Here is a 26,259-nt window from a genome sequence, read left to right on the forward strand (position 1 = left end):
AAATCAATTAGGTACCTGTCAGTTTTACTCTGGTGCTAGCATAAAACAATAATAAAATTTGGGTTGGAAAAGAGAGACTACTCATAATTTCATGTGAAGCATAAATGGCCTTTCACCAAAGCACTGTCTCTGGTACTTCCTGGTGGTGCTCCAAGCTATTCTTCTAGTACTTCTGGCTAGTAAGTGTCTGATAAATGTTTTTAAGCCCAACAACAGTTTTGCTTTTATTATTAAATACCACCATGGGGCACTGATGTCAAGCAGCACTAATCAAATTAAGTTGGTTGTTATAAAGTAGCGGTTCTCAACCAGAGGTCATCCAGGAGGTACATCAACTCATCTAGATATTGGCCTAGTTTTACAAAAAAGCATAAAAAGCACAAACTAAAATTTCATACGACTTGTTTATACTGTCTATATACACTATACACTGAAATGTAAGTAGAATATTTATATTTGTCTATTTTATAATTATATGGTAAAAATGAGAAAATAAGCAATTTTTCAGAATACTATGCTGGTGACATTTTTGTATTTTCATGTCTGATTTAGTAAACAAGTAGTTTTTAAGCGAGGTGTAACTTGGGAGTACACAAGACAATCAGACTCCTGAAAAGGGTACAGTAGTTTGGAAATACTGAGAGCTACTACTGTACAGCACTTGGTGCCACAAATGAAAAGCACTAATGTAGATAACATGCTCAGAAACATTCCTGCTATACCTACTACAAATGAGAAATTAATGATCTGCTGTGAAAATATTTTGTCACATTGAAGCGTTGCTATCCACAAATATAAGAGAAATAAAACTGTATGCTGTCCGATGAAAACAGTTTCAAATGCATTGTAATTCACTCACAGACTGAAGACTACACTATAGGTGTGTGTAGGTTATTATAGTACTTCTAGTCTATCCACCATTTTCCACTGCAGCATTTTGCTATTTATAATCAGGTTTTTGTAAAGATACATTACAACTATCTGAAACGTACTTTAAACTCAATTTTTTATGTCATATAACTAATATCTGTTTAAAGTGTGGGGAAGCACCAAGGATACTGTGCAAACAGAACGAAAGATAAACATGATTAAATGACACTGAAATGAATATGTATAATTAACCTCAAAAATCACAATTAGAAGTCTCAATTTACAATCCCGTCCTACCTCCTTCTATTCACTTACCTGCAACATACTGACAATCTCAACTTTGTTGAAGAAAATAAAGGAAGTGAGGGTAGAAAGAAAATTCTCTTCAAAAACTGAAGGTGTTGGCAAGATGATGTCCTGAATGTATTGTACCCGGTAAGTCTGATGAATCTTTTGCCTAAGTTCAGAGTCTGTTATAGGTATAACCTCTTTAAATTTTGCTGTTTTGGTCAAGAACTCCCTGTGCCTTTTTGGCTGAGCCAAAGCAGGGTCGTACTCGAGGCATCCCACAACATCCATAATACACTCATCAGAAAACATTACCTCAAACAGAGTTGCTTTATTGAGGAACAAAATTCCTCTAATAATTTCATACAAATGATGTAAACCTTCAGTGTTCTCTAGATTCTCGCAAACCTGGAAAAGCTGCAATAGTTTTTTAATGTAGCCTTCATTTTCCAAGGCAAGCGCTAACTTTTCTCTACGGATGGGTGAGGACAGAACAGAGGTAACTAGGTCAGCAATCTCTTCAAGTTTGTTGAGTTCACAAGTAGGAAGATCAATCAGATGACTAGTTTCAGGCATTTCTTCAAAGCGTTCTTCTTCTGATTCATCAATAAGGTCCTGTGTGACTTCCACTGACGGATCTTTACCTTGAACCTAAAAATGGAATGGAAACAATTACTGTCTTATCCCAAAAATATACCTAGACATACAGAAAACATTCAAGTTGGTAATTTATGTAACTCGTATAATTATATAAGGTAGAACCTCAGAGTTACAAACACCTTGGGAATGGAGGTTGTTCATAACTCCAAAAAAAACACGCTATAGCTGTTTTTTCAAAAGTTTACAACAGAACATTGACTTAACACAGCTTTGAAACTTCACTATGCAGAAGAAAAGTGCTGCTTTCCTTTTTTTTTTAGTAGTTTATGTTTAACAAAATACTGCGCTATATTTGCTTTTTTTAAAAATTTAAAAAAAAATTTGTTGGTGTCTCGGTTGCTGCCTGATTGCATACATCTGGTTCCAAATGAGGTGCGTCATTGACTGGTCAGTTCATAACTGTTCAATTTCTACTGTAGTGCCAACAGCTTGCTAGGTAATTTACAACCATGCATGAAAGTAAGGTCTCTGCCTTAAATAACGATCATTTAAAAATTCTATACTTATTTCAAAACAAGGTAACTTTTTAACCTTTACAAAAAGTTCTTTGCAATTCCACTGAATAGTCGTATTATAGAATTAAAATGTTCAAGGAGATAGTGAAGTTTATACAGTATTCATATAATGAATACCATAAAAAGAACAATCCTTTTTTGTAAACTGGGCTAGCAGAAGCACTAGGAAAACCCAATTACTAAAAAACAACTGTTTCCATTCCTATTTTGGACACTGGTCTGAAAGTGACTTGAAAAACAAACAGAAATAAAAGTCTTAAAAATACAAGTGCAATCTCAGACAGTATTTGGATTATATAACTAGGAATACACTTCAAATATTTAAAGTGAACAACTAGCAATAATCACACCTCGGATTAACCTCATTAGCTACGATACTGCCACTATGACTCCTGCGAGACTTCTGCACCACTGTGCAAGGCAGAATTTGTGCAGAATTTCCTTTTCCTCCCACAGAAATGGGCTGCAGAGCTGCTGGACCCCACAGATCTGAGTTTGCAAATAGAAGATGCCGACAGAAGGGAGGGGAGGAGAGGGACAGGGAACTCGAGGGTTCCCAACAGCTGCAGTACTGAGAATGCCCTGAAGGAAGGAGGTGGCGTGAAGGAAATGTAGTATAAGTCCAGGACCCAGAATCAGGCTGTTTCTCCTTCTGGATCCTGGGCTGTGGTGAACAGGGGATGAGTGTGTCTGGGCTGTGGAGGGACTCACGGCTTGGCGAGGAGGAGGAGCACAGATGGGCTCTGGGGAAGTCTAGGGGAGAGTGCACGTCTCTGGGCTGCGGGGGGGGGGGAGCACAACTGGGCTCAGGGGGATAAGGGATATGTGCAAATGTCGGGCTGGGGTGGGGGGTCCCCACAGCTAGGCTCTGTGGTCTGGGTGTCTGCCTCTCCTGCTGGGCTCTGTAGGAGAGGGAGCAGAAAAACAGGAACTAGGTCATCGTAGGGGCTTCCTTAATGCTCTGCTTCTTGGGGAAATGATGTGTCTATTGTTAGAGACAATTGCTGATAGGTATTTTGAGATAAATTACAAAGTAACTGAAATTGGCATGATTAATGTTATTTTGACAAAATATGAAGAAGTTTGCTGGATTTTAAAATACTGTGCACAAAATTATTAATTTTTTGGCATAGAATTCCCCCAGGATTTGGCATAGAATTCCCCCAGGATTTGGCATAGAATTCCCCCTATATACATATATTAAGTGAGGTCTATGAAGGGCTTTAATTTGGCTGTGTAAATGCAAAGTCTTGTATATTCTCCCACATTTCCTTCTCTCCCCATGCAAAGTCTGTTCTGCAGCAGGCCTTCTCCTGCCTACTGGAGTTCTACTAAAAAAGACTCAGCAGGGGCTGAGCAGAAAAATACTTAGCTAAACAAACTCAGGGTATCCAAGATATACAAACTGAAGTTTTATGGAAGAGCTGTAAATCCTAAAAACCTCAGTGTTTAAAATGGAAATATGGAAGGTCAACCACAGCAGCACTATGAGATGCAGTGAAGCAAAACTTAATTTGTTCATTATCCATACAAAAACTTACACAGGACTGTTTTATACTAAACCTAATTATAATAAACCTAAATAACATAGCACAATTCTTCCTGCAGTGCTTTACAAATGGTTTTAAAACATGTGTGAAGCAACTAATAAAGAGACCAACAAATTCAGTTGCTGAGAGGAAGTCGTCTAATAAAGGTGGAGCAGAGCTGTTCTCAACAAATGTGTCTAAAAGCAATCATTTTACTGGTTTTACCCGATATCAACATGACAGCCATCCCTGGAGTGGCAGCAACTATTCCTTGACATGCTACACAATATGAGGGGAAAAGGAAAGAAGGAATACCAGGGAAAGCAACATTTTAAAAAGTGCAACAGAATGCTTAATATTAATTGAGAATAGATAGGAGTTCTGTTTTCAAATGGTCTCATTCAAAAGGTCTAAGACTGATGTTAAGTCAGTGGGTCCAGATTTATTTCCAGTGGAAGGTCAGTGATTCCAACTTGACTTTTTGTGTCTATGATCCTGGAAACCCAGATGAGCTAATGTTGACCATTGCTCAACTTTTGATAAATCATCCAGTAAGTTATTAGTCATAAGCCTGATCCCACTTGCCACCAGGGATCACATAGCATAGAATGTTTGGGATGGGCAGGAATAGACAGACAGCAATTTTAGGAGGTAGTAAAACTAAAGGATTGTCCGCACAGGAAATTTACTGGTATAATTATACCAGAATAATTCTGTGTGGACATTCTTATTCTGGAAACGTGTCCACATGGGGAATTATACCAACAGAATTATAGTGGTATAATTATATTGATGTTTCCCCATGTAGTCAAGCCCTAAGACACAAGTGAAGCTTTGCTTAACACTCATTGAGATGAAGGGATGCAGTTCACATCTCTCTTGGGGTAAAATCCTGGTCCCTCTTTGCTAGGGATGTGAGATCCTGGGAGAAGTCTGTGCCATTGTGCACATGCAGAATTTGTCTTGCGCAGAATTTTTTTCCTCTTCAGAAAATACATTCTGACAGAGAGGTACTAGTTACGCCTTTCGCCCACCAGGGGCTGCTGTGGCACCAGACCAGAGGGCAGCCGCTCCAGGGTGGGATCAGCCCCAGCTGTGGATAGGAAAGAAAAGAGGCTGCATTCCTCACAGCACCCTGCCTGTTGGGCCAGGTCAGGAGGCCTGGGATATGGGGAGAAGGGGGGATGAACAACACAGGGCATGTGGGGGTTCTGGAAGGTCACAGACTAGGCTTCAACAGGGCTAGTGGGGGGCAGATTTGGGCGAAGGCTGAATGAGAATGGGGGTACAGGATAGGGATGTAAATAGTGTTTAAAAAGTTAAACGTTTAAATGATTAAAAATATGTTGCTTAAACAGTTAACTGATTAAGTAGCTGGCACCTGCTCCAGCCGGGCGGCACCTGCTCTGGGGTTAATGGTTAAGGCAGGTTAACCGGTAAGCATTAGTCTTACTGAGTAACCTTTTACATCCCTAGTACAGGGCCACATGGGGACAGACTAGAGGTTGCCACCTTGGGGTGTAGGGCCACATGGGGGAAGAGGGTGGCTGTGTGGGTGGGCAGGGCCACATGGGGTGGAGGGCAGATGTACCTGACTGAATGAGAGGCGTTAGGAGTCAGCCAGGGTCTGCATGGGGGTGGCTGTCTAAGAATCGCTCCTCTTCCCCCCAAAAATCTGTTCGATACTTCTTCCCTCCTACACACACATCCCCTACAACTCTCCAAGTTCAAACCCAGACTTCTTCCCAGCAATTATTCCCCTGACCCTCAGCACCTCCGTTACCCATGATTCCCCAAGCCTTTGCACTGCTATTAAGGGGTGCGGGAAATATGGTTCTGTATTGTAGTTTAAATGTGTTATTACTCAAAAGTTCTGTATTAATATGCCTAGTAAGGAATCCCATTGTCAAAAAACATTTCCTGAATTTACTGTCTGTATTATTACAGACATACTTGCTGACAGGTATTTTGAAATAAGTTACCAAAGTAATTGAAACTGGAGTGATTATATTGTGTAATTTTGACAATAAGCAGAATTTAAAAATATTGTGCACAGAATTTTTAAGTGCAGAATTCTCCCAGAAGTAACCATTTCATACCACTGAACATTTATGAAAGTACTTTGTAGTCACTGCTAATCTGATCCCACTCATGTAACTAATTTCTTTTGCAACAAAAGCCAAGAATGGTACTCTATTTTGAGAGTGCAAAGTCAGTAGTACACTAACCCCTGCCCTTTCCATGAACATAGAAAAACCCAAAAGCTCTTTCAGTAAGTTGCAATATTAATTTCTGCCTGTGTACTTACTGTAATATTTGAGAACCATAAATATACTGAGAATAAGCCTTAAAACACCAAAGATAATGAGCTCAGAAAACTAAACCCAACTCCATTAAACACAATTTTGCCCAAGCACTGCATCACTGGTCAGATTGTAGGGGGAGAGATGGTTCCCTTTCATTCTAACATAAAGTCAATAGCAGGCACAGCAGATACTTAAGTCATCTTAAGCCTACAAACGCAAAAAGACCTAGATACGCATTATTCTAACTGCGTATTAACTTTACATCATTTTATTTCACTTCTACATTGTAATAGGATTTCTATAGATTTTCACTGTAATCTGACTTTGTAGAGCACACACAAGTTACAACACTGGATAGGGCTATTGTGATCATCTCTAATCTGACTTCTTGGGTAACACAGACCATAAGACCTCCCTGAATTAGTTAACATTTGAACTAGAGCATCTCTTTTGGAAAAATATCCCATCTTGATTTAAAATATGTAACTAGGAGGTTACACATTTTATTGTTTCTGTAGGCTGAGCTAATTGCAGACTAGGCACTCCTAGTACTCTCCATTCTCCCTGACAAGACTGCTGTGAGCTACTCTCCTCCCCACTATTTCAGGGACTCACTGCAACCCTCCCAGCCCCACTTCTCATTCCAGGGCCTCTGTGTAAATCCCATTCACCCCTCCCCCATGCCATAGCTTCTGCACCCCTCCCCATTGTTCCTCCCAGGTCCCCATTTCCCCCCCATGCCATGGGCTCTGATCCCCCACTTTCAGGGCCCCTCATTGTTCCCCTCCATAGCTGAAGCTCTGTGTGCCCCACCCCTTCTTCTCCTTCTCTCTCTCTCTCCCCTTCTTTTTCAGGGCATCAATGTTTAGAACTCAACTGGGACATGGGCAGAGATAAAATGAGGGATACTCTTATGCTGGAATGTGTTAATTTATACCATCAACTGATTCTTTGATCTATAGAGAATTACAGAAGAGGCTCCCATTGTGCTTGTGCTAACCATATGTCAAGGACTCAGTGTGCCCCCTCATTTCCCCCCCTTTACTTTTCCACTTGGATTTTCATCAAAATAAATAGGGTGCTCAGAATAATCTCTGAAATTTTGGAATTGATCAAATACAGCATTCAAAAGTTACTGCGTTACATGAGAGAAATACCATCTAATGGAGTGTAAAGAAAAAGATTAATAAAATTCAAATCACACATCATAACATGATCTCTTATTAACTTTATCAAATTGATGCAACTGAAAAGGCCAATGTAAATCTCAATCTCAAAACAGGTTTCTCATGTAAAGTTTGCTTCTTCTCCTCTTGTATTGATTTTACAATGGTGTAATTCCATTATCTTGTTACTCCTGTCTTATAACTGTAAGTGACCAGAATAAGTCCTGCAAAATCTAAATGATCTATGTATGATAAAACCCCACTATCAAGGATTATGAGTAAAATGCAAAGTGTTCAATTCACATTTTCAAAAGTAACTTCTGCAATTATGAGTCTAAGTCTCACTGAAAAAAAAAAAGGATCTTAGCCTAAGTGTCTAAATCATTTTTGAAAACGCAACTTAAGTCCCTTTAGAAGTTTTACTCTACATTTATATTTGAATAATGCTGTAATAGCATCAGCCACCTTCCCTATCCCCCCTTGTGACCAGAGGTGGTTCTGCGCTGCTCTGACTCAGTTTCCCCTCTTGCTTCCTCGATAACTCAAAAAGAGGCTTCCACAAGCCCAATAAGAGCCCTTACTGGGTCTGGTTTTATTAACAAAGTTCCAAAATGAGCACAGAAAGGCCTTAGCCTGGGCCTAGCCCTTTCTCCGTGAGATACTCTCTCTCTTCCTCTGTTTTCTAAACCTTTGGAGCAGACAAGTCCTGGCCTGTCTTCCTTACTTTCTCCCCAGAAGAAAACTAGAACTTCCAACTGGTTTTTTTCTCCCAAGCCCCTTCAGGGAACACTTTCTCTCCATGGAACTTCACTCACATTGTAGTTCTCCTTTGGCTGTCCAAAAGGGATGTTATGCTGCCACCTCAGAGGCCTGGTTTAGTGACATGACTTGATCCACCTGGAGAGGCAAATCAGCTATTTCACAGGTAGGCAGAGACCCACCTCCCTTTAGTAGGGCCAGCTACCCAGCAACATTTACAAAAATTTGGACTTCCATCATGAAAATTAGACATTTTGCTCAAAATAGTAACAAAGACCTAACAAATTTAGCATGTTACACACTTTCAACTTAAGTTACAATGGCATAAATAACTTGTTAGTATAGCATTAAAAAAACTGAAAGCTTAGCTGTCTTTTGATATCTAAAGAGCACATACAGAAATGTTTATAAAAATAAGTTTCATAATTAAAGATTATTATAATATGAGGCTATCCCCCATGAGCCTGATCCTGAGACAGAAATTAGATACAAAGAATGTAAGTTAATGAGGTAATACACAGAACGCACCTCTGGATGAAGACTGGTGGCTACCTCCTCTGATCTTTCTTATAAAGAACAGTTAAACAAAAGTCAGTGAGTCTATACTGAATGGATCCAAAAATTAACACGGTTGGCTCATTATTTGTTATTGTTTCATTTACTCCAAGAAGAGAACTGAAAAGTAATCTGAAAGTGGACTGAAAGATTGCTAATACTTTTAAAGACTATTACATTGCCAAAATATTCTCTTCTGCAGTAGCATTTAGGGTCTAATCCTGCAGTGTGTTGAACTCCCTCAACTAACAGCATGCTCCCTCAACCCACAGTCAACAGTCACTTCAAGAATTATTTTCTCCATTTTCTCCAGAAGTGGTAAACAGCACTGTCAAAATGCTGCATCTGCCACCCTGATATTAATGTATTTCTGGGGGAATTCTGCACCACTGAGCAAGTGCAGATTTCATGTTCCCCACAGAATCATAGATTCTGGGGGGGGAAGTGCTGCAATTACACCTGTCACCCACCAGGGACTGCTGTGGTGCCAGAAAAGAAGGCAGCTAGCTTACTGCTGGAGCAGCCAGCTGCAGAGAAGGAGGGGGTAGAGGCTGCCTTCCTCATAGCACCTTGCTTGCAGGCTCAGGTCAGGAGGCAAGGGACATGGAGGTGTGGGGATGTGGAAGAGGACAGAGACAGGCACAGGGGCCTGCTGGGGGGACAACAGCAGGCCTTCAGAAGGGTTAGTGGGGGACAGACTGCGGTGGGGTCACCCCACTAGCTCCTGTGGCAGCATTGGGCCAGGGGCTGAGTGGGGGTGCAGGGTTAGATGGGGGAGGGAGAAGGAAGTGAGGGACACATGGTGATGGGAGCATATGTGCCTGACTGAATGAGGGAGGCTTTCCAACTCCTTAATAATCCCCCCACTCCACACACACAACCCCCCAAAAAACAAACACAAAACCCTGTCTCGTTCTTCTCCCACCCATAACCAACAACCCCCCAGGTTCACTCCCAGGCTCCTTCCCAGCAATTACTTCCCACTCCATCTCCTCTGTTACACCTGACTCCCCCAAGCCTTTGCACAGCTTCTGAGGAGTGAGAGATCTACATTTTTTTATTGTAGTTTTAATTATTATTCAGAGTTCTGTATTAATATGCCTAGTAAATCTATTTGTCAAAAAACATTTCCTGAATAATTTTTGTTGTCTGCACTGTTATAGACATATTTCTTGACACCTATTTTGAAATAAATTACCAAAATAATTGAAACTGGTGTGATTATAGTGTTGGTTTAATAAAATATGAAGAATTTAGCAGAATTTTAAATTATTATGTATAGATTTTATAATCATAGAATATCAGGGTCAGAAGGGACCACAGGAGGAGATCATCTAATCCAATCCACTTCTCAAAGCAGGAGCAATTCCCAACTAAATCATCCCAGCCAGGGCTTCGTCAAGCCTGACCTTAAAAACCTCTAAGGATGGAGATTCCACCATCTCCCTAGGTAACCCATTCCAGTGTTTCACCACTCTCTGAGTGAAAGTTCTTCCTACATATTGCCAACAAACCGTCCCCCACTTGAAACTTCAAACCATCACAAGCTTGTTCTGTCATCGCTACCACTGGAACAGTCTAGATCCTGGAACCCCCTTTCAGGTAGCTGAAAGCAGCTATCAAATCCCCTCTTATTCTTCTCTTCTGCAGAATGAACATCCCAGTTCTCAGCCTCTCCTATAATCATGTGTCTCCAGCCACCTAATCATTTATGTTGCCCTCTCTCGATTCTTTCCATTCTTCACATCTTCTTGTAGTGTGGGACCCAAAACTGGACACATACTCCAGATGAGGCCTCACAATGTCGAACAGAGGGATGATCACGTCCCTCGATCTGCTGGCAATGCCCCTACTTATACAGCCCAAAATGCCGTTAGCCTTCTTGGCAACAAGGGCACACTGTTGACTCATATCCAGCTTCTCGTCCACTGTAACCCCTAGGTTCTTTTCTGAAGAACTGCTGCCTAGCCATTCAGTCCCTAGTCTGTAGCAATGCATGGGATTCTTCTGTCATAAGCGCAGGACTCTGCACTTGCCCTTGTTGAACCTCATCAGGTTTCTTTGGGCCCAGTTCTCTAATTTGTCTAGGTCCCTCTGTATCCTATCCCTGTCCTCCAGCGTATTTACCACTCCTCCCAGTTTAGTGTCATCTGCAAACTTGCTGAGAGTGCAGTCCACTCCATCCTCCAGATCATTAATGAAGATATCGAACAAAACTGGCCCCAGGACCGATTCTTGGGGCACTCCGCTTGATACCAGCTGCCATCTAGACATGGAGCCATTGATCACTGCCCATTGAGCCAGATGATGTAGCCAACTTTCTATCCACCTTACAGTCTACTCATCCAGGCCACACTACTTTAACTTGTTGGCAAGAATACTGTGGGAGACTGTATCAAAAGCTTTGCTAAAGTCAAGGAACAACATACTCACCGCTTTCTCCTCATCCACAGACCCAGTTATCTCTTCAAAGAAGGCAATTAGGTTAGTCAGCCATGACTTGCCCTTGGTGAATCCATGCTGACTGTTCCTGTTCACTTTCCTCTCCTCTAAGTGCTTCAAAATTAATACCTTGAGGACCTACTCCAGGATTTTTCCAGGGACTGAGGTGAGGCTGACTAGCCTGTTGCTGCCTGGATCATCCTCCTCCCCTTTTTTAAAGATGGGCACTACATTAGCCTTTTTCCAGTTATCCAGGCCCCCCACAAATATCCATGAGTTTTCGAAGATAATGACCAATGGTTCTGCAATCACATCCGCCAACTCCTTTAGTACCCTTGGATGCAGCGCATCCGGCCCCATGGATTTGTACTCATCCAGCTTTTCTAAATAGTCCTGAACCACTTCTTTCTCCACAAAGGGCCGGTCACCACCTCCCCATATTGTGCTGCCCAGTGCAGTAGTCTGGAAGCTGACCTTCTTCATGAAGACAGAGGCAAAAAGGCACTGAGTACATTAGCTTTTTCCACATCCTCCGTCACTAGGTTGCCTCCCTCATTCACTAAAGGACCCACACTAAAGGACTTTCTTCTTGTTGCTAACATACCTGAAGAAACCTCTCTTGTTACTCTTAACATCTCTTGCAAGCTGCAACTCCAAGCGTGATTTGGCCTTCCTGATTTCACTCCTGCATGCCTGAGCAGTATTTTATATACCCCTCCTTGGTATAAATTATTGGTGCAGAATTTCCCCCAGGAGTAATTAACGGTTCCTACATTTAAGGAAAACTCCAGGGTAAACAATTTGGTATATAAAAGATATTTTAAGCCATATCTAACAACAAGGAGAGTAAACCACTGAAGACAACAGTTAAATGCCAAATATAAAAATGGATAATTAAACAAAGATTCCAGCTTGACAATCTGATATGCAAACTAAGAATGAAAGACTTAGCTTTCAACATTAGAAAGTAATGGTTATCAGAGTTTCAATGATGGAAGGTAAGTTCTATACAGTTTTTGCCCATTTATTTTGTTCAACTTTGAAATAGACTTCAAAGGTTTCTAATGGAAAAGTTGATTATTTCAGTCTTAATTTCAAAACTTTACCTCTTCTAGGAAGTATAATAAAATGGCAGCTGAAAAGAGAAAACAGCCCCAATCACTGGAGAGAGATACTGGAAAGTACAGAATTTATTTTATTTAATATGTGTTGTCTTTAGAAAAAAATCTGTACTTTCTGTCAAACCAAAGCTGCCTTCTGGGAATTAGCTGGAACTGAAAAGATGTCTCTAATGGGCCACTGAGCAGCTACAGGCATCAGTGTCAACAACAAAGGAATCAGAATTACTGTATCAGGCAACTGAATCATAAGAATATAAACATGCAGTAACACACTTAATTTTTAAAACAAAGTATGACACACAAAACAATGAGACAGGACGCATCAAAATTTGAAAATTAGAATTTTAAAAATTAACTGTACCTGGCAGATTTTTTCCCAAATTTCATCGCAGCCAGCTTTTTCTTGAAAACTCAGCGCTAAATCATAATTCTCTGCTTCTGACCAAACAATCAAGGTGTCCTATTTAAAAATAAATATTTGTGATTTTCAAAAAAAAATTCAGGTGCAATACAAAATAGACTGAATGCCATACAAGGATGCAATTACTACTTCAACTGGTATAAAAATTGTCAAGACAGAATGACATATCACATCAAGGCAGATGAAATTACCAGTTCTGCTTCAAGTATAAAAATCTTTACAGTCTCTGTGAGAAATGAAAGGGGGGGCGGGAGGCGCTCCCTTTTATGGACACCTAGCCAGCCAGCCAGCCAGCCAGCTATAAAATCCCCATTAGTAGCTACTTGCTTTACCTGTAAAGGGTTAAAAAAGCTCATAGTAAAAGGAAAGGAGTGAGCACCTGACCAAAAGAGAGCCAGTTGGAGGGCTAGAACTTTTTAATTTGCTGGGGGATGGGGGAGGGGGTGTTAATGTATGTGCAGGAAGGCGAGAGAGCTAGCAGCATTGGGCAAAGTTAGAGTGACATTTTCAGTAGTCAAGGAATTATTTATTTTACTTTTCTTTCACGGGGGGGGGGGGGGGGGGGGAAGAGACACACAAAAACTTCCCCTTTGTCTGTCTGTGGTTGTTCTCTAACACTAAAAAGCTTTAAACCAGCTATGAAAAATCATACCCATCTGAAACCACAGATATGTAATTACATCAGGGAATGTCTAAGTAAATGTGATTAGATTTCTCTCTCTCATTTCTTTATGGCTTGTGGACTCCTCTGTGCTAACCCCCAAATGCTTTTGTTTTGCCTGTAACCATCAAGCTGGACCTCAAGAATTCCGTTCTTGATGATTAATTATTATATTTGCTCTTTCTAAATCCAGCAATAGCCTAAGTTCCAGATGTATTTTTGTTTTGTTTTTTAAAAAAATTTACCTTTTTTAAGAACAGGATTGGGGTTTTTTTGGCGTCCTAAGAGGTTTGTGCATATGTTGTTTAATTAGCTGGTGGCAACAGCTGATTTCCTTTGTTTTCTCTCTCAGTTCTTCTCCTGAGGAGTGGGGAGTAAAAGGGCTTGAGGGTACCCCACAGGGAGGAATTCCAAAGTGCATATTCCTTGGAGTAGGTTTTTTTGTTTTTTGTTTTGTTCCTCCCAGATGGTGGCAGCATCTATCCATCCATAGCTGGAGAAAACCTGTAACCATGGGAATTTAATACCAGCCTGGAGTGGCTAGTATTAATTTTCAGAATCCTCGTGGGCCCCAAAGTGCTAGAGTAGGAAATCAGCCTTGACAGTCTATTTCAATTCCTAGCTCCCAAAACATAATTTGATCAGATCTTGTTACTCTTAAACATTCAGGATATTTACATGGAAGAAGACGTAGTATTCTTCCTCTCAACAGAAATACCCTGGAGGTAGTTGTAAAGATGAATTATACATGATAGTAAACAATGTATTTACAATATGGAAATGAAAAAATACACACAATATGAGATTACAGTCATATGTCAGAGAACATTTAACACAATTTGGGAAATAATTCCACATGTTCCAAATTTATAACTTTAAACCAAAGAAACAAGGTAGATAAAAATATTTTTTTTTAAAAATCGGATTTAAATATTTTAAATAAGCCTATTTAAAATTAAATTTGCAATTATAGCAACCTTTGTTATGGTTTAAACTCACTATTAAAATAACTAATAAAAAAGCAGTAAAGTTTTAAAGAGAATTAAATCACTGAACTAGCAGAAGCCCCTGTCTCCTGAAGTGCTAAACCAGCTTTTGACAGCAACAGCCCTTCTTCTGCAAAGAGAATATTTTCTTCATTTCAGTTTATTTTATTAGTTCAGTTCAATTAGCTCATTCAACACTGAAAACTAATAAGAAGTTGAGAAATCTGGAAAGCGGGTTTTCCTTTATGAATAAAAGACTAGTTATGAGAGAATGAGAGCTACTAGTTCTAAAATCTCAAAGCACACAGTGACAAGAAACAATGAGTTCAATTCATTAACTGCAAATAAGATGTCCTGTGTTAAAGCATGTTTTTCATTTAAAAATTAAATCTTTTTTTAAATGGATATAGCACATTTAAGATATTTTAATTTAGCTAATTTTAAAGTTTAAGATTTTCTTTTGCATTTTAATTGCATTCAAATTTCCAAATAGTGCTTGACACAAAGCACAAGTTAAAATTAATCCAGTAAATTAGAAATGTATTATTCATTGTTTTCTAACAAAAAAATTAAGAATCTGAATCCATGAAATCAACTGTATAATGACAAATAAATGTGTACAAATATAGTGTTTCTTCCTGGTTTGCAAAAAGAAATACCACATTTAGCACAAAGGTTATATTTAACTGCAACTTAACACATTTTCATGGTTACCAAGAGAACCAACCTTTCCTTAGGAAAATAACTACAAAAGTACAAATGCAAAATATGATTAAAACTAATCAATTTTAACTATCATTTAAATTGCTTTGATTTAAATCAATCCACCTGTGAAGAGGCAAGCCTTTTAGAACCAGAAGTTTAAAAAAAAAAATTGTACAATTTATAAAGTTAGTCATTAAGTTACAACAAGATGATACTAGAGTTATGTATTTTTATTCAGGATTTGTCTATACAAACATCAAGTTCATGGCAGTCTGCAGTGTAAATCTACCTCACACTAGCCAGCTGTGCCAAGCCCTAAGTGCCCATGTGGACCCAGCTACTGCACTCTACAAGTTTCCTAGTGTGCTGGCATGTTAAAGTGCATTAGAAAGTTGATAGTATGAGGCAGTTCAAGATAAATTTACACCCCAGCTTGTTGCTAAGTATTCATACAGCTAAGCCTCAAAGAGTACTACTTGATTTTTTTTCCTTCATAATTAGTCATCCTGCCCACATGTTGGCAAACAGTGAACTCAAAGGAGTGGAGGGATCCTTTGAATTTATTGGACAGATTCAAGGAAAAATAATCCTTGCAAAAGTTTCTCGTTATGAAGACGACAAACTTTTGAAGAGGGCCACGTCCAGCCCTAGCTAGACTCAAGCTCAACTCCACTGACATCCATTTACAAAAATGCTAGCTACTTTATAAGGAGGTAATGCCTAGTTTTGCTTGGATTTTTTGTTTGTTTTTGTTTGGGGGGGGGGGAAGGGTGCTGTGGTGATAATAAATATTTTATGACGTGGAGATATATATTAAGAAATTGCAACTTTGAAGACCAGGAAAAAGAAACAGGACTTCTAACGGTAGGCAAACAGAGAAACTTATGCAAAAGAAAATAAATAGTTTTGCAGTTTAACTACATATTAAAATTTAGGGAACTGACTAGATCAAGAGGTTGGTAATACCATATAAAGTCTCATCTCTGAATTAATAGTGACCAAAACGCAACATGGGGAAAATCCATACCAGGAAATTGAGGCATCTTATAGCATTTCTCCCCAGTAATTGCTTGGGGCAAACTAACATGATGTCTCTCTCAGTAAAACAGGTTGATTGTTTGGCCCACAAATAGAAGCCCCAGCAGAGACAGAGTACCAGCCACAACTCTTAGACCAGACCAGACCTGGCCTCCATCCCATGGCAGCACAGATCCCTGTGAAGCCATGGCAGTTCCCCCTCCTCTGGTCATTAAGCACTTTCCAAAACCCTATTTGTGAGGTGTTCCAGTATAAAGTGGAGCCATCACCAGAAGACACTGCTGAATGGATCAACATTATTTTTGGTACACTACTCTCACAGGGCTAAAGTAGATGTTTGCCTACAGTGTGTTTGACTTCAATAGACTTTATTGCCTTGAATTAGGGCTTCTCTTTTGGGGAAAGTTTACCAGTTAAACTGGTATAATTCAGACCAATACAGTTAAACCAGTATAGTTATAATGGTATAACTCACTGTATGCGCACACCTATTCTGAAAGCTTTTTCCTGTTTGGTTTAAATCACTTCCAAAGTGACATTAGCTAAACCCAAAAAGCCGCTTTTGCTCCCGAGAGTCCACACACGGAGTTAAACTAGTAGAACTATATAAAGGGCTTACCTACACTGGCAAGTTTCTGCACAGTAAAGCAACTTTTTGCATTCTAACTGCAGAAGTGTAAACACCGCCAAGCCACTTTGTGCGCAGAAAATCCTCAGTTGCAGTGATGCAAAAAAAACTAAAACCCCCACCTCAATGAGAGTTGTAAAGCTATTTGCGCAGAGGCTCCAGCGCACTACTGCCAGTGTAGACACCTGATTGCTTTCTACACTGTAAGGGGCCTCCTGAGCTGTCTCATAATACCTCAAATGAGGGCTCTGCTCACATGGGCCCCTCCCTTTTCAAAGCATTGTTTCTGACAGCCCTTGTGTCCTGGGCTGATCTGCCCCACAACACAAAGCAAACCATTAATGTGGAATGCTCGTACTGCTGAACACAAGAGGCATGTGTATATAACCCTCCAACATCTTAGGACTGGTTGCTTCCTGCCGCTGTCTGAACTTACAAGATAGCACTCTGTCCCCCAAAACACACTCCCCACCCTTCATACACACACTCTCCCTGTCACACACACTTCCCCTTCCCACACTTCAGTTGAAAAGCAGTTGGCAATGTAGTAGGATGCCCACGGAACAATGGAATTGGGAAACCTGAATCATGTGACACTGTGCATGCCCCATGAGGCAAACCCTTCCCAAAGCACCCTGCAGTCAGCTGCACAGTGGGATAGCTACCACAATCCACAAAGACAGTGGTGCATGTGCTTCAGCGTCACAAGGACCACGGCATGGACAGTAGTTTAGATCCAGCGTTTTAATAAAAGTGGTATAACTTGTGGTGCAGGAACTTGCCAGTGTAGAGATACCCTAAGTTTAAATTTACACCTTTCTTTAGCTTATACCAGTATAATTTTATTGTGTAGACAAGATAGACATTGCCAGTTAACGTGAGGTACTTCGCACATTTCTAAAGGCTAGTGTGGACACCCCACACACATCTGACAGAGGCTCTAAGTGTTTTTTCTTCATCCTATGGATCACCTGTGGCCTGAATTGTCCAGGGAGTTTATTAAAAAAAAAAAAAAAAAAAAAAAAAAAAAAAAAAAAAAAAAAAAAAAAAAAAAAAAAAAAAAAAAATCACCCAAAAAAAAACTCATGGTTAAAAAAAAGGGGGGGGGGGGGCAAATGCCTCTCTGGAGAGTCTTCCATGGGAACGAAAAGGAGAAAGGGAAAGAATGCCATAGAGCTGGCACAGCTCCTCCCTGCTTTCATTTCTCAGAAGCACCTGATCTAACTCTCCTCTGTGCATAGAATAGAAAAATGATCAAGCCCATCACCATTTAACAGGTGTTTATTATGTTGAAGGTCACCTATTTAGTCCCTGACAGACAGATTCCTCAAAATAAATAGAGCACACAACTACCATTCTTAGGTCACATCTACACAGTGAGTGCTACAGTGGCATAGCTATGGTGCTGCTTCTATGTAGAATGTTTTTTTCTGTTGCTGTACTTATTCCAACTCCTTAAGAGGCAGTCACTAGGTTCACAGAAGAATTCTTCCTAGCTGCGTCTATATACTTAGGTTAGGTTGGCATAGCTATGGCTTTCAAGAGTGAGAATTTTTGTCACCCCTGAGAGCCAGCTATGTCGACCTAACTTTTAATTAAGGGCTTAGCATAGTTGCCAAAGACTGAAGAGGCACAGAAACTTAATTACTTTCTCATCTTAAGAGAGGGCTTGCCTTCAATGCAAAGTTAATTCAAGCTGAAGCTTGAGTGCTGCCCCTAATTTGGCCCTGATTCACACAAAAAAAATCCTTCACTCAAGTACAGTGCTGCCATTAACTTGAGTTGGCAGGCACAACAGAAAGTATAGGTTAAAACCCAAATGAACACGAACTGTCAGTTGCTAACATGACCACTCTGAAGTGTGGATACAGGCTAGCGCCACTCAAATGCAGCTAGTCTTTCAATAATTTGCACAATCCCCCAGCTATCTCCCCTCCACCTCTGTATGCAGCCTGTGGGCTCTTCTTAGGGGGAAAAAAAACCCAAAACACACTGCTGCTTTCTCATGGGAAAAGTCAGTACAAAAATGCCCAGCACTGCATCTTATACCCTAGATCAGCCTCCTTCCAAAATGAGAGTCCCATGCTCAACCTTTGACATAAACTAATTTTAATTTAGTGTTGCCAGACTAACACCACTTCTGCCATATGCCCAGAAATAAGTTATAAAAATTCTTTTTCACTGTATTGTAGGATAGAGTGACTCAGCATACTGCAGCACTAAGAACCATAGGATGTGCCCCCAGAAGCCTAAGTGCCACACACAAATACTGTGCCAGTACAAACACAACAACTCAAGTGTTATTTCACAATGTGGTCACTCTCACTAGAGCTAACTTGAGTGCAGATTACTCAATTTAACTCTATTTGGATGACATACCCCACATCATGCTTAAACACACTCCTGCAGCAGTGTGGAGAACTCTACATTGCCGATGCCTATGCTGTTTCAGATTCTGTAGTCAAGCTGCACTTCTCACAAGATAAATTATTTTTTGTAAAGAGAAAATATCCTTAAATATATTAAATGCAATGATTCCTCTAAAATTTTACCTGGAAGTGTTTCTTAAATTTTATTTTAAAATCATGTTTACATGTGTTATTTTCAGGAAAACTAGTACTGCGCCTTTCAACTCAAGTCTACAATTTGTTTTTGCTTGCTGCAGAAAAAATTATCTTCAAATAACAGTATGTGTGTCAATACAAACTTAGGCACATCCACACCACAAAAGCATGTGTAACTATAGTGTGGGTGGGGATATCACTGCTAAATTTAATCTAGCTAGTTCAGGTAATAATTGCAATGAAGACATGGACCCTGGCATAAGGTTGCAACTTAGGTACACACTCAGGGTCCATGTCAGGCTTGTGCTTGAGTGGCTGGCCACACATTCACTACTATTGTTATCCAACCTAGCATAGGTATGCCTACCTGTGCTACAATTATATCTTAATTTGCAGTACATACACACCCTTAGAAGAAGAGGCAGATGGTTAAATATTTTATTTGTGTATTTAACAGATTAAGAGTTTGCAAATATTTTTACTGTATAAGAAGCAAACAATCGTGCATCAGTATATTCCAGTAGTTCTCAAACTGTGGGTTGGGGCCCCAAAGTCAGCTGGTGTGTAGACTTGCCTAAGCCTAAGCCCTGCCACCTGAAGTCCTATTGATTTTATATGGAAGGTTCTCAGATGCCAGAGAGATAGTGGCAATATGAAATCTTAAAGAGAGAACTCAGAATAAACCAAACACACCTGTTCAGCAACACAATCTGCATTTGATATACTGCATTCAGTATTAATTCTCTGTGCACTATCACCACTGAACAGAGTCCAGTCCAAGGCTTTCTTGATTTTCAAAAGGCAGCACAAAAATGGACTCAACTATCTCAGAAACCATCCCCCTCCTCTGCAATCATGACCTCCCCATGACAGCTATACTCTACTGAAGCAAATAAACCACCCTCCAGTAGGTAGAAACTTGTGAAGATGGGAGATGAAGAACCTTCACGGGAACTGGCGCCAAGACTATGGACCTCACTGCCAGATCAAATAATGCTGATCAATAATCTTACTGCATTCAGAACTAAATGCAAAACCTGTTTACTAAAGTTCTCTTGCAACAGTACCCCATAGTCTCATTTTTGTATTAACTAGAAAACCTGCACAGAAAACAAACATCAGCAGCAAATCTGTACAGTAAACCTTTGTGGCAAGGGTGGAAAAGTATTACTATTTTTTGCTGGTGGGAAGTGCTCAGAAACTACGGCAATAGATACTAATATAAGAACCTGGATAAAAGAGGTAGAGAATCTACTGTGGAAAAAAGGGTGATAGATAGAAAAAGAAAAGTAGCAAAAAAACAAACAGTGAGGACAATATTGTCTTTTCCTATCTGTTATAGAAAAACAAAGCAAGAGAAACATAGTACATGAATCAGAGGGGTAGCCGTGTTAGTCTGGATCTGTAAAAGCAGCAGAGAATCCTGTGGCACCTTATAGACTAACAGACGTTTTGGAGCATGAGCTTTTGTGGGTGAATACCCGCTTCGTCAGACGGATGACATGTAGTACATGAGCAACAAATAGTCCTGTGGCACCTTATAGACTAACAGATGTATTGGACCATAAGCTTTTGTGGCCGAATACCCACTTTGTCAGACGCATGCGTCTAAGTTGCCACAAGACTCTTTGTTGATTTTTACAGATCCAGACTAACACGGCTATCCCTCTGATATAGTACATGACTTTTTTAATGGATTACTAGAAGGTCAACAATATGTTACACTCAGTGCTGTTTTATTCTTTTGATTTACAGAAAGCATGCCCTCAAAAGATGGTTATGTGCAAGCGTGTTCAACCCTGGCTAGTCAGCTTGGTTAGGTTAGGCTAGCAGGTGCACCTGAACGATAATAAAAGCCACATTGTACAGGCGGATTCTTTGATGTTATTTTCAGGGAAAGAACTAAAGAAATAACCAGTATGTTAATAGGTTAATAGCAGAAATAAAAAGGAATCAATTACTTGTATACTACTCCATATTTAAGTATTCTTCCTTTCATGAGTTCAAGATATTCCCCAAAATACCTACCAGCCAGCCCTTTTCAGACACCTTAAATTATAGCACTAATAGAAGTACAATTTTTCAAAGTTTGCAAACAATTTTTCAACCTGCACAGAAAAAAAACAAACAGCAGCAAATCTGTACAGTAAACCTTTTGCCCTTTTCTGTAAATCAGCATTAATTTTTGTGCCAAATTCAGCGCGAAATGATAGGGCAAAGAAGCTGATACTTGCCTGTTGTTTTTGATATGCAGTGTTTGGATTTATCTTTGATTCCAACAATAGAGAACCTGAAAAAGGTGATAAGGAGTTATATTTAGGAAGTTTAATAAAACAAAAACCTTCATGGCTCTTAAAACTTGTCATGTGTCAATAAATATCTTCTAGCCAGTCAAAAAGAATATTTTGCATTTTAATGGAAATCTCTACATCTTCTGAATAAGCCAGGTAACAGGCAAAGCCGAAATAAAATATTCTTATTTAAATTTAAAAACACAATTTAATTTAGTCAATGCTCTGTGTATTGCTATCTTTCTGCTGTCCTGTGCAGTAATCTGACAACTGCAGAGAAACAAGCCTAGTACTAAATTATAACAAGCAGTTTATTATCAAAATTTACTTCGCCACACAAAAATGTGCATTTTTTGCTCTCATCTCCTTGAGGTGCCCTTCAGAAATGAAAAATCTAGACTCTATAAACCCAAAGACTTTATTTTGTGTAAGTAACATATGTATCCTGGCAACAAGTCTGGAGTAATCTATACCAGACATCAGAAGGTTTATTTAGCACATTAGCACCTGTCGGCAGACAAAGTTGTCACTATGATTTTTTTCTTAAAATTTTTTTTCTGAACTTAAACACACAATTAAATAAAAACAAAAAGCAAGCAAGCAAACAAAAAAACACACCAGCAAGAGTTTCACCTTTCCAAAACAGAGAATTTACAGAAAAATTCCCTGCACATACAAGGAAAACCACATTCAGAAAAAAAACACACACGCAGAGCGAATATTGATTAATCTAGGAATGCTTATGAAAAAATTTGGAGAAAGGGTGTCACTTAAATAGACTTCATCTTCACTCACTGCTAGGTAAGGGCTGGCAGACTCAGTCACTGGTAGTAACGTTAAGGAAGCGTTTGGAGTCACTTCAGTGCAGACCACACTCGGCCTCACTGGGTGGAGAAGGAAAATTGGAGGAAGAAGCCCCCCTAGAGACGCTGCCTCTCAGGGAACGGGGGAGACTCCCTCTCATAAGCCCGACCCATGGAGAAATGGAGTGTCAGTGCCTGGGGCTCTGCTGGGGCAAGACAAGGCCAGACTGGGAGGCTGTGGCGGGATCAGTATTTGCGGGTCGCTGGGCGGGGGCGCTATCACATTTTCTCCCCTTCCCCAGTCCCGTTGTCCCAGCAGCCAGGCCCAACCCGGGTAGCTACTGGCCGGGGTAGGAAGGGCACCACGGGGGCCAAGCCGCAGGCCACCTTCCCGGCAGGCAGGGCCTAGGCCTGCCCGCAGCTCCTGGCTCCGTTCTCACCGTCCGACTCGGCCCGCACCAGCAGCGACATCCCCTTGAGCCGCTCCACGTAGGTGGAGGAGACGTGGCCGGTGCCCCTGTCGTCCCATTGCCGGTCCTCATTGAGGGTATAGACCTTCACCCGCCGCCGGGTGTCCGACATGGTGCAGCCCGACCAGGGCCTCCGCGCCGGCTAGCCGCCTCCGCGGAGTCAGGCTCACGGGCAGCGCGGGGTCTTTAACACGCCGCTTTTCATGGCTCCCTGAAGGCGACAGGGGAAAGTTGAGCCCCCAGCCCGGCCCCTTCACTCCGCGCCGCCGCCTCAGCAACTACCACAGTGCGGCCGCCATCTTGTAACCCGACTCTCCTGCCTTTCTCTTCCTTTCAGCAGCGCGTGCCACGGGCTCCACTCGCAGGGGCTACGGTGGCCGAGAGCCCACGCGCTGGTGCTGAAAAGACGGAAGGGGCGGGCTACAAATACCCGCCCTGAGTCCGCCTCCCCATCTCCCACACACTATAACACCCTCCCACCACTGACCTCAGCTCCTCCCCCCACCCCCTTTTAGAGTCGAGGCACAGAATACACCCCCGTTTCAGAGGTGCTGGCACTTGGCCTGCAGTAGGACCCTGTCTTGGAGTAGTTTCCATCACATAGGGTTCACAATTTGGTTCAGGGGCTCTCAGCACACATACACACACCCCGTACAAAGTATTGCAGCATTCACGGACACAGTGCAACCACTGCCCCTATCACACTCCTGCTATCCCCAACAGCCACCACTATCCACTCCAGGGCCCCGAGCCTACTGTCCCCATGAACTAAGTCCCCCACTGACTGCCACCAGCATGGACCCCAACAGAATCTTACACTAGCCCCTGAGATACCCCAACATTTGCTGACCTGCCTCTCTCCGCTTTATTGGTGTGGGGGCAGGGGAAAGAGATCAGTAACTCTAGGGGCTTATCAAAGGGGGCTGGAGGATTTGGTGGTTTGTTCGTAAAACCCAAACCTCTCTGATGGATCATAACCTTGTCGTGGTGGAGAGGGTTGGGTGGGCTAAAGACCATCAGAGCTACATCGACCGGACCTTTCATACTCCTGATAGGGTCTCCCTTGGCGAGCGGGTCTGAGGCGAGGCTCCTGACTAACCCCAGTCCAAACTTAAGACCCCAACAGTGGATCAGGTGCATATAGAGGACCTTTTAGTACTCTGCATCTGTGAAGATGAATGAGGGCTGCAGCAAGAGGGAGGTCCCTGGTTGTCTTGAATCTCCTTGCCACTGGGTCAGGGTTTTCCTCCTGCCAAGTCTCATGTGGTCACCACCTGCACACTGGTTTCCCCACATTAAAAGATTTCACATGCAGGCTTCTGCCAAAGGGCTCATACCCACACAAGCTCTGTGGTGACGGACAAGTGGCGGTGAAGACAAGAGCAGTGATCTCTGGGAGTCTTTAGTCATAAATCTGCACATAGGCGGCAGCCATGTGATGGTTGTTTTGTGCTTGGATGAGACAGAAGTGCATTTTGGCAGCAGAGACAGATTGAGCAGGCCTTTTTAGGATCCCCTCTGCACACCCAAATATAGGCTGTCTCATACTCTTCCGACTGGATGGATGCATCCAGTGGGATCACTCAACTCCGCAGCCAAAACAAGAGATATAAGACAATGAATTTCACCACCTGGAATGTCCACACCCTTATGGACTCTCAGCAGAGTGAAATGCATAATTGTCATAATTGCCAGAGAACTGGTAAGACTCAACATTGACACTGCAGCACTTAGTGACACCTACCAGGCTGATGAGCGCCAATTAAAAGAGGATGGAGGTGGTTACACTGTCTTTTGGAAAGGAAAGTCACCTGAAGAGAGAGACATTCATGGGATTGGCTTTGCCATCAAAAATTATATAGCCAGTCAGCTTTTGGAGCTTCCAGGGGGATCAGCAAGTGTCTCATCACTGTTCGGCTCAAGCTCAGCAACAACCAATAAGTGATAGTCATCAGTGCATATGCCCCAACACTTGATGATGAGGAAAACAACAAGGAACAATTTTATAGTGCCCTTGATGCAGTCCTCACCGCCACACCTAAGGCAGACAAACTCATCCTGGGGAGATTTCAATGCCAGAGTCAAACAGGACTTCCAACTCTGGCATGGCACAATAGGCAAAGAAGCGGTGAGAAACGTAAACTCCAATGGTATTCTCCTCCTCAGAAAATGTGTGGAGTATGACCTGCTCATTACAAATACCATCTTTAGGCAGAGTAACAAATTTAAGACCACCTGGAAACATCCTCAGTGCAAACACAGGCACCTCCTTCACTATGTTATAGTCAGACCTTGAAATTATGCCAATGTCTGCGATTAGTAAGATCAGTAATGTACCTGCAGCTCACTCGACCACACCACAAACACCCAAAGACTAAGCGAAAGCAGTGTAATATCAAAGCACTTCAGGACCAACCCAGCTACGAGATGCAACGGCTCAGAGACCAAACCATTCATCATTCACACTGGTGTCAAGCAGGGTTGTATCATAGCTCTAACAGTCTTCTCCATTTACCTTGCTGTGGTCCTGATTCTTATCCATGACTGCCTTCCCGATGGAATCAGGATTGAGTAGCATATGGATGGCGAACTCCTCAATCTCTGACGTCTTCAAACAAAATCTAAGATCACAAGTATTGGCATCACTGACCTTCAGTATGCAGATGACTGTGATATTCTCGCAAACACAGAGGCCAACCTGCAAACTACCCTAAATCTTTTTGCAGATGCCTATCACACCCTGGGTGTCTCTCTCAACATTAGGAAAACCAAGGTCCTCTACCAGCCCTCACCTGCACAAGCTATTCTTCATACTCCACAAATCACCATCAGTGGAGAACTCCTGGAAAACGGGGACCATTTTTCATACCTTGTCAGCCACCTCTCCCAAACAGCCAGCTTTGACATAGAAATTGAATACAGGATCTGTTATGCCAGTACATCCTTTGGAAGACTACTCAAATGAGTCTTCAATGTTAGGGATCTGCAAACAGGCACCAAGATCTTGGTTTAGAAGGCAGCTGCCATCTCCACCCTTCTCTATGGGTGAGAAAGACTTGGGTAACCCACAGACAACATGTCAAGTGGCTGGAGTGGTTCCAACAGCTCTGCCTCAGGAGGATTCTCAGGATCAGCTGGGAAGACTGATGCACTAACATCAGTGTTCTCTCTGCAGCCAACATCAGCAGTATAGAAGCACAGGTCATGCAACTCTGCTGGGCTGGCCACTGTGTATGTATGTCTGACACTCACCTCTCAAAGCAAGTACTCTTTTCTCAGTTAAGTCAGGGAAGAAGGGCTCACAGAGGGCAGCGGAAGCGCTTCAAAGACATATTGAAGGAAAACCTTAAAAAGGAAGGCATCAACTGAACAAACTGGGAGTACTATGTGCGGAACAGAACACAGTGGTGCCACGTCATACACCAAGCCACAGCTCACTTTGAGAACAGACATGCTCATGAGACAGAGAAGCGACAAAGGA

The 26,259-nt window shown here is 41.6% G+C and overlaps 1 protein-coding gene across 4 annotated transcripts in view; it reads right to left on the reverse strand.

Annotated features, from left to right (window-relative positions):
• PPP4R3B (protein phosphatase 4 regulatory subunit 3B) overlaps positions 1-23,170 on the reverse strand; it is a 91,700-nt gene extending 68,530 nt beyond the window's left edge. For 2 of the 4 annotated variants that reach the window (XM_032782702.2, XM_032782700.2), the window contains exons 1-4: positions 22,749-23,170; positions 21,449-21,504; positions 12,573-12,671; positions 1,186-1,809 (exon numbers count right to left, since the gene is read on the reverse strand). In XM_032782702.2, the coding sequence (XP_032638593.1) occupies positions 1,186-1,809; positions 12,573-12,671; positions 21,449-21,504; positions 22,749-22,890 (921 nt within the window). In that variant the 5' untranslated portion in view covers positions 22,891-23,170. The remainder of the gene's footprint in view (positions 1-1,185; positions 1,810-12,572; positions 12,672-21,448; positions 21,505-22,748) is intronic. The other 2 variants (XM_032782701.2, XM_032782699.2) reach the window with 2 other exon arrangements.
• Positions 23,171-26,259: the final 3,089 nt, after the last annotated feature.

This window comes from Chelonoidis abingdonii, chromosome 3, assembly GCF_003597395.2.
Source record: "Chelonoidis abingdonii isolate Lonesome George chromosome 3, CheloAbing_2.0, whole genome shotgun sequence".
Lineage (NCBI taxonomy): Eukaryota > Metazoa > Chordata > Testudines > Testudinidae > Chelonoidis > Chelonoidis abingdonii.